We start from the raw sequence: 12,686 nt of genomic DNA, 5'->3' as shown, positions 1-12,686 counted from the left end.
CCAAAATATAACAAGTAGAAACATAAAAAGTTTCAAAACAAATACACCACCAATGTCCAAACGAGCCATCAAACGTTCTGTTAGGAAGAAATTATGAAGCTAACAACTCAGTCAATCAAAAATGTCATTTAAATTAGATTATATATTATCTTTTTTTGTAATAGAAGAGTTAAGGTGGATTTTCCATATGTCATGTCTGAAATAATAGAAGTCATTAAATTATTGTGAATATAGGATTTATTTCCTTTGGATGTCCCTTTGCAAATCATCCTTACTTTATTCAACCTTATCTTAATGACCTATTCATATTTTAGTTAACAGGTATTTGAGTGCTATTATTCTACCCCCTTGATGTAGGTATACACAGTTATTACAAAAAAATTAAAATTAAACAAAATTCATTTTATGAACTGCTGGCCCTTTTACCTCCGAGGATTAATAAATCTTATGGGGCGAATCCTACGGGAGCGGAATCGCCGGGGGCGAATCTTCCAGGAGCGAATTTGTCGGAGGCGAACTTGCCGGGGGAGAATCTAACGGAGGCGAATAGTCCGGGGGCGAGTTTTCTTGGGGGCGAATCTTACGGAGGCGAATAGTCCGCGGGCGAATTTGCTGGGAGGCGAGTTTTCTTGGGGGCGAATATTCCGGGGCGAATTTTCAGGGGCGAATTTACCGGGGCGAATTTTCGGGGGCGAATCATCCTACAATCATTTTAGTATCTACTTCTAAAATTTAAATCAAAGTATGCTTTCCAAATCGACCAAAGCTAGAGTAAGGTTAGCGATTATTTGGTAGGTATATTATAAAGTAAACGAAAAGATTAATGATATTCTTCCAAAAAGCCGTCATTTAGCTTACCAAAAGGTTTCCACGTTCCGTTAGATTAAATACTGTGATAAACGTCTTTTAAGCTTGTAATAAACTAAAATGCGTGAATTAGTTTATTCAAGCAAAATCTATTCAATTTGCATCCCCTATTGGCTCGAAATCCTCGCACTACCTACGCATAAAAACACTAAATATGTTGTTACCGTAGGTGGTAAAAAGAAAGTGTATTTTTTTTATATAGGTACGTAACTTAATAGTGATCTCCTTAGCGAGGCATTTCCGTTTGATTAGTTTTGAAAAGGTACATCAACCTCCTATCTTAAAATATACACATCACTACTTGTATTTTTATAGATTTGAACCTCCTTTATACATATGAGCAGAATTTATCTAATTTTTTTCAGATTTCGTGATCAAACTAATAACCACATGAAACAATTAGACGATATTACATTTAATACAGAAAATGAATCTCTCTAAACGGATTTGTAGCATTTTGCGGTGGTCGTTCTGAAAATGATAATTTTATTACTTTACATATTTGTACTACGTAATGCTTATGAAGTACAAAAAAATGCCCGTTTCCGAAGAGCAATATTGAATATGTAATTAGAATGTTCCGATTATGCAAGGGCAACGTTAACTCCATGAAACAAACGTGTCGTAGCAACTGTAGATTGGTAGCAATTTTTTTATAATTTTGGATACCAAAAAGCTTCATTTAAAAAAATGTTGTTTTGAAGATGTATTCAGTGTTCCAAACAAAATTTAGAAAAACGAATAATACGATTTTAAGAACTGCGTGGATCTTACCAACGTGAGTATTATAAGTGAAAGAATGCTAAACATGATGAATGGAAAAGATCAGAAGAGATTAAACAAATTCAAAGAGCCGACGAATCCGAACAAATCAAAGAACAAAAAATCGAAAGAATCTGAGAAAATCAAAAGGAGCGGATGGATATTGTTCTGTAAAAAACGTATTCTAAACGTTATTCCAGTCTAAATACCAAAAATAATGATGAGACATCGTGTATATGTGAATATTTCAATTTATTCAGTAAATGTGGGGGATTATTTACGAAATAAGCACAGAGTTGGTTTGTTTTATTTGAATTTGTGTTTCCGTATTTGTTTTTCCTTTTAGAAATTTGTTAGATACGTAATTTTAATTTAGGTTTTATTTATTCGTTTACGATAAGAAGTGTTTATCAAACAAAAGCTAATTAATGTTGAGGAAATGCACATCTTGTGTTGATAACCAAGACCAAGTGATTGACGATTTATTTGAAAATTCATAAAGGAGTTTATATTATGGTGGTATTTCCTTAAATACTGGAAACAACGAGAAAACGAGGCTGATAGTATCGCGACGGTTGAAGAGCATGTGCATTTTTTCTCGGCCGGTTAGCCCTATTTGTTTAGTTGAAGACGCGGTTCGTTTTTTTTTTATAATAAGTCTGTGCAGAAGCAAGTTAACTAAAGTGGCGTAAATCAGTTGGCACGATCAGAGAAAGAAATCGGTAATGGATGGGTAAAATCAGACGTGCACGTCGTGTAAAATATCAACTTGACTTGGATATTCGTCCGTCTCCCTGCTTTCTGATCGAGCAAACACGAGGTGTGTGTCGTCCGAAGCCGACAGTGGTTTGAATTCAATTCAGCACAATGGTGAATTTGCGGCAAATGAGCGAAGCTAGTTTTGTTTATCATCTAATCCTGCGTCATAAAGTAAAGTGAAATTCAGAAGCTGTCAGCGTTTGTGTGTGAGTTAAGTGCGCCTAGTATCGCAAACCTTGTACCACCAGATTATTTGGATTATTAAGAAAAAATTGCGAGTAATTTAAGATTTCTTATTTTATTGGTTCACCGCCTGCGTGAGGGGTAATATGTCCAAACAAGCTTTGTAGGCTTTTCTTTTTTCAGGGATCTTGTATTATTTCTTTCATGTGTTGCGGAATAAATTTTCGTCATTGTGTTTATTCGATCAATCCCACCCAGATCGTTAACTAAGGTAATAGGATGTAATGGAACCGTATTGATGGATCCAGTATGCTCGTTATTCCACGCATGGGAACTGCTGAGACCAAGGGTTCTAGCAAACTCGAGGTGCCTTACAAACTGCTTTTCTCGATATGGCCTTGGTGAAATAAATGAATTCTATTGGTAGAATAGATAGAAGCCATAGTTGGGTGGGGATTAGGCCTTGGAGGGAGCCGAAGGCCCTTACACATTAGACCGTAAGTGCGTCGCGTCAAGTAGGAATTAGACTTCAAGCCGCGAAAATACACGCTGTAAAACGACAAAGCACGTGTCGTGGACAATCAATAGAGAAAAAAAAATCCATTATCCATGAGTGTTTTGCGGGGAACATCGGAATGCAATTAACTTAAATTTAAGCAGTTAAAAAAATTTTAATTTGAGACCCAAAAAGGCGTCGTAGTAGAAACCAAGAAAAAATTGATTTTTCCTTTTTCGGTAATTTTTTGGTTAAAAGACAGCTCTTATTTGAGTCGCATATCCGGAGATTTCGCTGTCGGTAATTACTGTAAAAATAATCACATTTTTCTCGTATTTGTATGTTCAACTCATTACCATGCCTTTAAGGGCATGGTGCCACGCGATATCGCGCTCGCTCGCCATCCGTTGTAAATTGAAAAACCTCCCAATCAATGGGTCTTATAAAACCGCCACGCAAGTAGAAGTCGTCAGCCTTACCTTGTTCTCTAGCAGGTCAAGACCCAGTAGCGCTCTTTAGACTACGCCTCTAGTGATTTATTAGCCTGAAGAATTTACCACTTCAGCATTTAGATCACCTGAAGTTAAGTAGCGTTTTCTTAACCTACGCCGCCAGCGTGGGGTAATTTTTACTCTTCAACGCTCCTCAACCTGAGAACCAAATCCGCGACCGAGCGTCGGCACATGTTTGAAAAACATTATCGCAATCTGGTACCTAAATAATGAATTATCGACTGGTTCAAAAATATACTCCCTGATTTCAGTATATTAAAACTAACTGCAAAAATAATTTAGGGGTTGCTTCTTTTAGAAGTTAACTTGCTTGTTGGGTACAATAAATTAAGAAATTCTCCGTTATACTTAAACTAGATATTAATTTCAGTTCTTCTAAATCAGAAAGCATATGTTTCAGTGCCTTCTTAATTTAATTAAATTCCGTAATTGTTTATAATTGACTACATCTCTTCAAATTACTGTTTTCCGGCCACAAAATTTATTCAACCCCGGTTCGCGCTATTCGGACAAAAATTAATCACACGTCGCTAAGATTTGCTCTCATTTATCCGTCTACTCAGCGGAATCTCACAGGGCGCAAAAAACGGAAACAGATAAACAAAAAAATTTTCCTGTAACCCTAGACAATCGCACCATATCCTACGACACTTACAGCGCAGTTAAAAAATGAAGACTGTAAAAAGGCCACTTGTCCACTATAAGAAAATCTCAAAAATTTGGTACCCTTCTGTAAAGTACCGTTACATGGCTAAGTTTATGCGTAATACCTATACCAATCTTATCGAGTCTGTTAGAACTAGTTTGCAAATGAACATTATTTTTACTTTGGTTCTTATTTATATCTCTTACTCTGGGGGCAGATATCTTTACAATTAAAAGCCAAACTAAAGCCTTTATAATTGCAAATGCCTTGTGTCTATATTATTTTACGGAGAATCAACAGTGTCGCCCATTGCCAATGAAAAACTAAAAAGAAAAGGAAAAAATATGTGCTTTTCATTTCGTACAAAAGGACGTAGGTGTAAAACAATAAACACAGACAAAATATATAGTGTCAAGTGGAAAGCTGGACAAACTCGACGGTTCGCGTTCAGTTTTTACGTTTGAGCCCAATTTTCAAACGTATAATTTTAACATTCAGCTGCAGTTTCTTATTAGAAAGAACAAATTGGTAAAAGAGTGCTTGTTAAGAAAGTGTTGATGGTTATGAATAGTTGTGGGGTCAATGGTCGCCCTACAGCGAATCGATTGAAGTTTCAAATGACATTTTTTATCTTGTAATGAAATGTCATCAGTTAGAAAGCCATTCAACTTTATCGACTTCAAGCGGTGTCTTGTTTAATATTACATTTTTTTATTGTTGTGTTGAAAACTACGATTTTACCACTTTATTTTAAAAAACAACGCTGTTCATTACTTTAATACAAATGATGCATGCTAGTATATAAGTCAATGTACTGAATCGGCACATTTTCGTTTGTGTCGTTTGTGATCAGAAAACAAATTCAGTACAGACTGGGAGAACGGTGGCACGTATCTAGTTAGTAGGTAGCACTCGAGACGCTCACTCGAACTGGGGGTAAAACTGAGTAAAACAAAAAGGACGATAGAGAATGGAAAAATGTTGGTTTCAACAGGATGGTGCACCCGCACACAACTCCCTAATCGTGCGAGAATGGATATTCCATTTCCCAGGAAATTTGTGCGACAGGTATTCTCGCACGATCCTGTTGAGATCAACAAGGTTTCAAACTTTTCTTTTTTTGTGTCGTACATCGTTGTATTCTGCTACTTAATACAGTATGTACTTTTTTTACAGGCCATATGCGTTGTATTGAAAATCTCTCAACACTATCTTGTAGAGCTGAAATAGTGGCAATGAGAAAGTTCTACCCTTCATGGTATTCTAATGAAAGGTGTCATCGAGATAAATTGATTTGTACGGTGGAGTGGGGGGGGGGGGGGGTTGTATTGAAAATCTCTCAACACTATCTTGTAGAGCTGAAATAGTGGCAATGAGAAAGTTCTACCCTTCATGGTATTCTAATGAAAGGTGTCATCGAGATAAATTGATTTGTACGGTGGAGTGGGGGGGGGGGGGGGGGGGGGGGGGTGAGTGGAACTAATTTTATCGTTCATGGTACTCTAATGAAAGGTCTCAACGAAAGGAATTCACTTCTACCAACCATAGCCCTCCTCCTCGGCTTCTTATCGTGATAGGGTATATTGGTAATGGTATATTCCCTTATACCTCAAGAACGGATTGTCGGAAGAGGGTACTCACAAAGGGCGATTGAGACGTCTGCAAGAAATATATCCATTGGTGCTGTCAAAACAAAAGCTATTTCGGTTAAAAAATGCGCTTTATGTACACAAGAGTTGTGCACAATTTATACTTGTTTTATTATTACTTAGTCTTTTTTTAGTGCCCTGTTTTTTTATTACTTTTACTGTACTTTTTGCAAAAGTGTTTGAATAAATTACTTAAATTTGAATTGATGCATTTTTGCTGCCCATTTGTTTATATATCTAATAGAAATAGGCTATTTTGTCTGTACATTGATACTGGATACTTGATACTTTGGCATATGCCTGGCATAGCCGCCTCTCCCAGAGTGCGAAAAATTTTTTAGGGTCGCGAAGGCTTTTGCAACTTAAATTAGGGTCACGTTCAAAAAAGTTTGAGAACCTCTGGATTAGGGCTTGAACACAGTGTTTATTTGCTGTAAATCTACTGCTCTTGCTATATTCACAACCTTTGCACGTATTGTCTGTTTTGATCAAAATTAATTTTTCAATTTCATTCGTTAAGCTTTAAATCAGAAACAATGAAAATGCGAGGAAAATTGGAAACGCCTTCCTTATGTAACCGAAGTGCGTTCTTCCGTTCTGATTATGATTGGCAAATTGAATATACTATTGCTTCGATTTTTGCTTTTAATAGAATCATCAAATACCCTCTTGTTTAGCTTCTCATATTTCCAATCTGATTCCAATCATGGTAAGGTTCCCAATTATCGCGCTTGGAAGTATATATTTATACCTGTTTTTATTGGGAAAAACGTGTTCAGTTTCGCGTTACCTCATGCATTAATAACCGAATCTCAACGTTTCGAATTCCTACTTTTTTAATTTTATAAGACACTGTATAAGATGATAAAGTTGCCGATATATCTTTCTTTCCGCACAATTTTTTATTTGTAGAGTTTATTTGTTATGGATAGCTGTATTAAATCGATAAGGAGAAAAACAAAGGGAAGATAAGGAAGTTAATAGACAACATGATTCCGATTACCAATAGTAAAAAGAGCGAGAATTTTTAGGGAGGAAGATCATACTATCAATTTGATGGCGTCTCGAGAATGTTCTAGAAGAATCGCTACAATATTCAGTTGTATGTCCATATCATTGAATAATAATATTATTCAATGTCCATATCGAAAGCCAGGTATTAAATGCTTTTACGGTAAATCTTTTATCATTTTTGTTATTTGTATACACCATAAGTACGGTGAATCTAACATAGCGCACAAAAGGGTTACGTTTCCTATTTCTGTTTATCTAATATTTTTGAATGTTATGAAGTTGCTATTAGTTTTCGGATAAAATTGCTACAAAATCTGTGCTCTTGTGAGAAAGGTGATTAAGTTACACTAATCTTAATCGGAAAGCGGTAACGAAGCGTCCTTTTGTTCGGGTTTGTAAATATTATAAAATTTTGGCAACTTGGAGCCGCAAAGTCATATTATAAAACTGTACGTTAATTGAAGTGGCTTGTTATCGATCCCGTGCGTTGCTTTTGAGAGGAGTCTTTTAATTATTTTTTTAATTAAATATTGGCGTTCTGGGAAGCGAAGAATAATTAGTATCAAATACCTTTGATTATAAATTCTGGAGAGGAGAACTGAAGAACACAACTCGTTAAGTCTGTTTGGCACTTAATTAATTATCTCGGCTCTTAAGCGGCAATCTCTTTCTATGGAGGAATATGGCTAATTAGTAAAATAAAGTTTATCAAATGTCAGGTTTATGTCTAAAAGCATGACTCAACACATAACTGCCACGATACTGCCACACCACAAGGATGGCTACGCAAAATTTTAACTAAATCGATAGTCCGCGTACAGAAGGTACCTATTAATACATGGAGATGGTTAACTGCAGTTATACACTGAATTTGACCTCACGACTTTTGATCTGTTTTCGAAAGGGAACACAATATAGTAGTGGTAGTTCACCTCGCCATGTTCCTTCTTGATCCACATAGTCCAGAAAGCCCTTGCGTTCCGCTCCTTACCGAAGCCTTCCACGCTGCTTCTAGCTAATAATGAAAAGTTCAAATTGCCGATTGTCCTATACGCCGATGCCACTAAAAGTGCCATGACTCACCAAGTCCGATCCAGAATCTCTCCCCATTCGGTGCTGTAATCTTGACTTACGCTATACTTACAGTAGGCAACTCCGGAGAAAAATAACAAGCAGAGCCATCTAGCTTTTAAGTCGAAATGTCGGTTGTTTGGCGGCACTTTCAAATCTCGGCTCGGACAAGATGGTACGAATAGGTTCCTACGTTGTGTATAATACTGTGGCGGTTTTTATGTATTAGGAGGTGAGGCACAGTTGGAATGGGAATTGACCGACTTTGTGGTTCAATGGTAGAGCGTTAGGTTATAAAGCCGGAGGGCGGGTGTTCGAACCTGGACTGATGCATTCTGCCGGCTGCTCCAAATTAGGTTTTCCTGCAATTTTCCTAATTCGTAAGGTAAATACCGGAGTAGTATAGAATAACTTAAGACCTTCTGCAGAGGTACCTCAAAAAGCATTATGCGGGTCACTGTATTTGGGCACAAACCTGTTGAGAGTCCAGAACAACGGAAAAAATAATAAATAAATAAATAAACAAATAAATAAATAAAACGCGGAGCTTTGTGCGTAAGAAAAGACAAGAAAAATGAAATATATTACGCACACAAAAGGGCCAGGCATAAACCTAGCATAACACACACAAATACAAGAAACAAGAGAAATCATCTCAAATCCTACATTAAAAATCAGATATTAATAAAAACACAACTGAGATCCTAAAGCACATGAAAAACAATATAAACCAAATTAGTACAAAAACACATCTACGATCCATTTAGACAAAAGTAATTTAGTAAAATAATAAATAGTGCCTACATACATAAAAACAACTTCAAAAGTAACATAGCTCTAATCCAGCATCAGCCACATTAATTGAACACGAAACGTATATGTCGAAATGCCAGCAGTATTCTTGTTAAAGTCACAAACAGAGTCACATAGAACAGAAGAGGAGTTAATTAGAGGACCTCCCTTTCTGGTATTGCTTACGCACCGTCCGGTAGTGGGCACGAGAAGTTCAGAATTTTATGGGGTACTCCCTCTACGGAATAAACGATTAATCAAACATACAATGCAACTATACACTTATAATATACTCCCACGTGAATACATAAATGAATAGTTAATTAAATAATGTAAAAGCATAACTACCTGTACAGTACAACAAACAATCATGATTCAGTAACGGTACACAAAACAAATGCTTGGAGTACGCTATTCTTCACTAACTTCATCACTAATACAAAATGTAAATAATAACAAACTGTGACATGAAGTTTAAATATTAATTTTTATTGCGAGAAAAAATTAAATGATTACTACCTGTAAATACAACAAGCGAAACAAAAAACTAACAAAATAAACATTGAGAAAATCCGGTACGCTAGCTGGCTTCCTGACAAGCTTCGTCGCGAATATCCCTGTTTCTCGGCATTGCGCAGAATGGTCGAAGTCAATTGTTGTATAGAACGGTTCGTATTTTTCCCATAGTGCAATTCATTCTGATGTAAAGTGTGTTGCCTAATCGTAGGTACGTCACCGCAACCTCTGTATAAGTACATCAATACCATTGACCTCCACTGTACAGGCCGAGAAACCTCTATTCATGGAGATTAAGATCAGGCCACTAGATCATACGCCACGTTCTATAACAAGGGCCTCTGTTTCACTCGCCTATTGTCTTGTATCTTGGACCCGGCGGCATCCTCACTCCAACGTCTCTGATTGTAGGAGCTTTTGAGTAAATACCTGGTACTAGATCAGTGTTCACAATGCGGTGAATCTCAAAAGATATAAATGTAGTTGTTGCTTTTAAAACCTTAAAATAATTGTTGTTCCAACATTAATTACTAAATTTCCAAAACAAGAAGGGGGTACTGTAAAGGGAAACGCTAACGGAAAATACAGTTTAGTAAATAAGAATGAGAAGCGAAGGGTTGACGTCACAGTCCCATCATTCATCCATAAATTCGATTGAAGTGTTAATTACATTTATCTAAAATTAAACCAAAATCAATGAAATGTCACCTTAAGACCGTAAAACCAAACCATTTGTAAAATTGACCTATGAAAAAAATCGAAAACGCTACTAAACAAAAACATCCAAAATCAAGCTGATTTGAAACAATGTGTACAATGGACATAGTTAAAATGAATAAATAAAAAAGGAACCTTACCAGAAAAGATCTTTTTCATCATCAATTTAAAAATGGCCAAAAATTTATATTATTTTCACGGGAAAAAACTGTAATAAAAATACAACAACAAAACCAATAACACTTTCATATAATTAATGCGAGTTAAGAGCACAACTGCCATCAACTCATACCTTTTTTTTTAATTTCTTGGTTTTTTATTTCAATTTCTGTTGCTTCAACAGCCACAAGGGTTTCATTGTTGCAGTATTTTCATGATGTATTAACTGTTTAACAGTTGAAAAATGAAAAGGAAAACTGCTCACAATCTACTTGTATTAGAAAAAAACATCTACATAGGGTAGTATATTCTTAGAATCTCTGAAAATATTCATAGAAACTTGAGAAAAGACTTCAGAGACGCTTAAAGAGAAACTAGTGGAGGTTTGAGTAGAACTGGAAGGAACTTGAAAACTTGACGGGTACTTGAAGGCAACTTGAAGGGTAGATGGAGAGAATTGGAGAATAATTTAAAGAGAAGGAAGCGAGCGAAAATTAAACCAAACTCAAAAATCTAAAAGAAGCTTTAGAAGAGCAGGAAGCGAATTTGAGGCGAACTCGAGATAAAGACTTTAAAAGAACTTGAGAACAACTTGAAGGAGACTAGACGAATGACTTTTATGGGAGCCTGAGATGACAATTACAGGAAAAAAAGAATGTATTAAAAAATGAACAGCTAAGGAAAGTGAGAAGAATTTGTAGGGAACTTCGAAAAAGTTTAATAGCTTAAGAGATCTTTCCAGGAAATTTAGATAGAGATCGAAAGAAACATGAAGGAAATTTGAGAGAGAGAAAACTTCTGAAGAAATTGTGAGCAACTGGAGAGGAGAACTTGAAATCGATAGGAAAGGGTTAAGAATTACTTGCGGAGAACTGTAGAGCAATTTAATGTGACGAGCTAGTCTTTCTTAACTATGGAAAGTGATATTCGTAATAATCTACCCATCAATGTAACAGTAAAAAAATGGTACACAAAAACACATTGTGCTATTGTTTGCGACCTTTCTTTTTGAAACCGCGACAAACTTACATTTTATACGCTTCGGAGCATTTAATCGGATTAGTCCACAAACTGTTCTTATCATTTTATTGTGATGAACTTCTTACAGGCAATAAAAGCCTACCTTTGTGGCTCACGTTAACGTCGCATTTACTGCCAACTTGGTAATTTATCTAAATTAATTCTTTCTGTTCTAGATCCCTACGAAGCTTATAAAACATCGCATCTATTAGAAGACCTGCAGCTGCAACGACTGAAACAACACTTAGTAGACATCCTTTTGCATCCAGATCAAGGGGTACCATTAATTTACGTTGAGGAATATCCGACCGGCGAACAAGACACGGAAAGCGACGCGTATTATAATCAGTTCCCCGAACTTCAGAAGGACCCGAAGAAGGAATTAACGGAAGTTCCATTTAAAAGATCGAGGTATTACCGCAAATATCCGTGGAAACGGCAAAATTCTAGAGAAGCGTAAGTTGGTTTTCCAAAACTTCGGTTATAATTTTTCGTGGTCGTCTCGCTAGATGGAAAATTCGGGGAAGTACATAGATTCAAAACAAACAAACTTTGTATTCAATTTGAGAGACAACGTACAGAAAAACAATAACAATCGATCGACCGCCTACGATTTCATCCTCTTACTTTTCCGAGTACAATAACTGTATACAGACAAAATTTTTCTTTGGGAAATTTTCTTCTGCGAACGCATTTCTGATATCCTAATGTTAATGTTTTGCAGATACGACGCCGAAAACCGCTACATGTGTCAACCAAGCAAAGACGACGTCTTCCGTTTACTTGTGGCGCTCCACGACGCACGACAAGGCAATAGTCGCACGGTCAATTTTTGTAATCGCAGAAGAGCGGCGACCGCAGTTTTCACGAACATTCGATTTTTGGGCCGAAAGAAATAAATTCGTCGTTTCTATCATTCTGCAAATTAAATATTATAAACTATGATGTGTGACTGAAAAATGTAGTTACTTTTAAAAATTTAGAATTTCAATGTTACGATGTATAGGTGTTAAATAAATGAATCAGTATTATTTATGTAATCAGCAATTCAAATGTTGCAAATGTCTAGAGAAATAATGTGCATCGGAAGATTCTATTAAACTTTTTATTACCTATTCCTTCTTCTGTTTTATTTCGTCGAACCAACTATCTGAATTTTATTTTGGATTCTTCGTTAGTTACCGGCAAATGAGCACCGCATGGTTACGAGAGAATATAGGAAGAGCAGGTAAGTTCTATATTCTGAAGGTAGGAATAGTACATTATATATCAAGGTAGAGAAGTACAGTATTATTGCCTGAGCATCAAGGTGCAACGGAAAAAACTCGAGACAAAAAGTGTGATAAAATCGCGACAGTTTTAACTGGTGCTATTTTATTAATATTATGCTTTTGATCGAGAGTTTTTTCCAGGAGGCCACCAAATTTGAGTGAATTAAAAATTAAATTATCCTGACTTAAAACCAAGGTCGAGTGTATTTTAGAGAGTTTAATAAAAGACAGTAAATTTTACAACCACTACAT

At 36.1% G+C, this 12,686-nt stretch overlaps 1 protein-coding gene across 2 annotated transcripts in view; it reads left to right on the top strand.

Moving 5' to 3' along the window:
• Nucleotides 1–12,194, top strand: part of LOC116171899 — a 54,754-nt gene extending 42,560 nt beyond the window's left edge. The window contains exons 3-4 of one of the 2 annotated variants that reach the window (XM_031488931.1): nt 11,340–11,574; nt 11,888–12,194. In XM_031488931.1, the coding sequence (XP_031344791.1) occupies nt 11,340–11,574; nt 11,888–12,062 (410 nt within the window). In that variant the 3' untranslated portion in view covers nt 12,063–12,194. Of the gene's footprint in view, nt 1–11,339; nt 11,620–11,887 lie in introns of both variants that reach the window. The other variant, XM_031488930.1, reaches the window with a different exon arrangement.
• Nucleotides 12,195–12,686: the final 492 nt, after the last annotated feature.

This window comes from Photinus pyralis, unplaced genomic scaffold (genome assembly GCF_008802855.1).
Source record: "Photinus pyralis isolate 1611_PpyrPB1 unplaced genomic scaffold, Ppyr1.3 Ppyr1.4_LG5, whole genome shotgun sequence".
Taxonomy (NCBI): domain Eukaryota; kingdom Metazoa; phylum Arthropoda; class Insecta; order Coleoptera; family Lampyridae; genus Photinus; species Photinus pyralis.
This window is presented reverse-complemented; position numbering and strand designations above follow the sequence as displayed.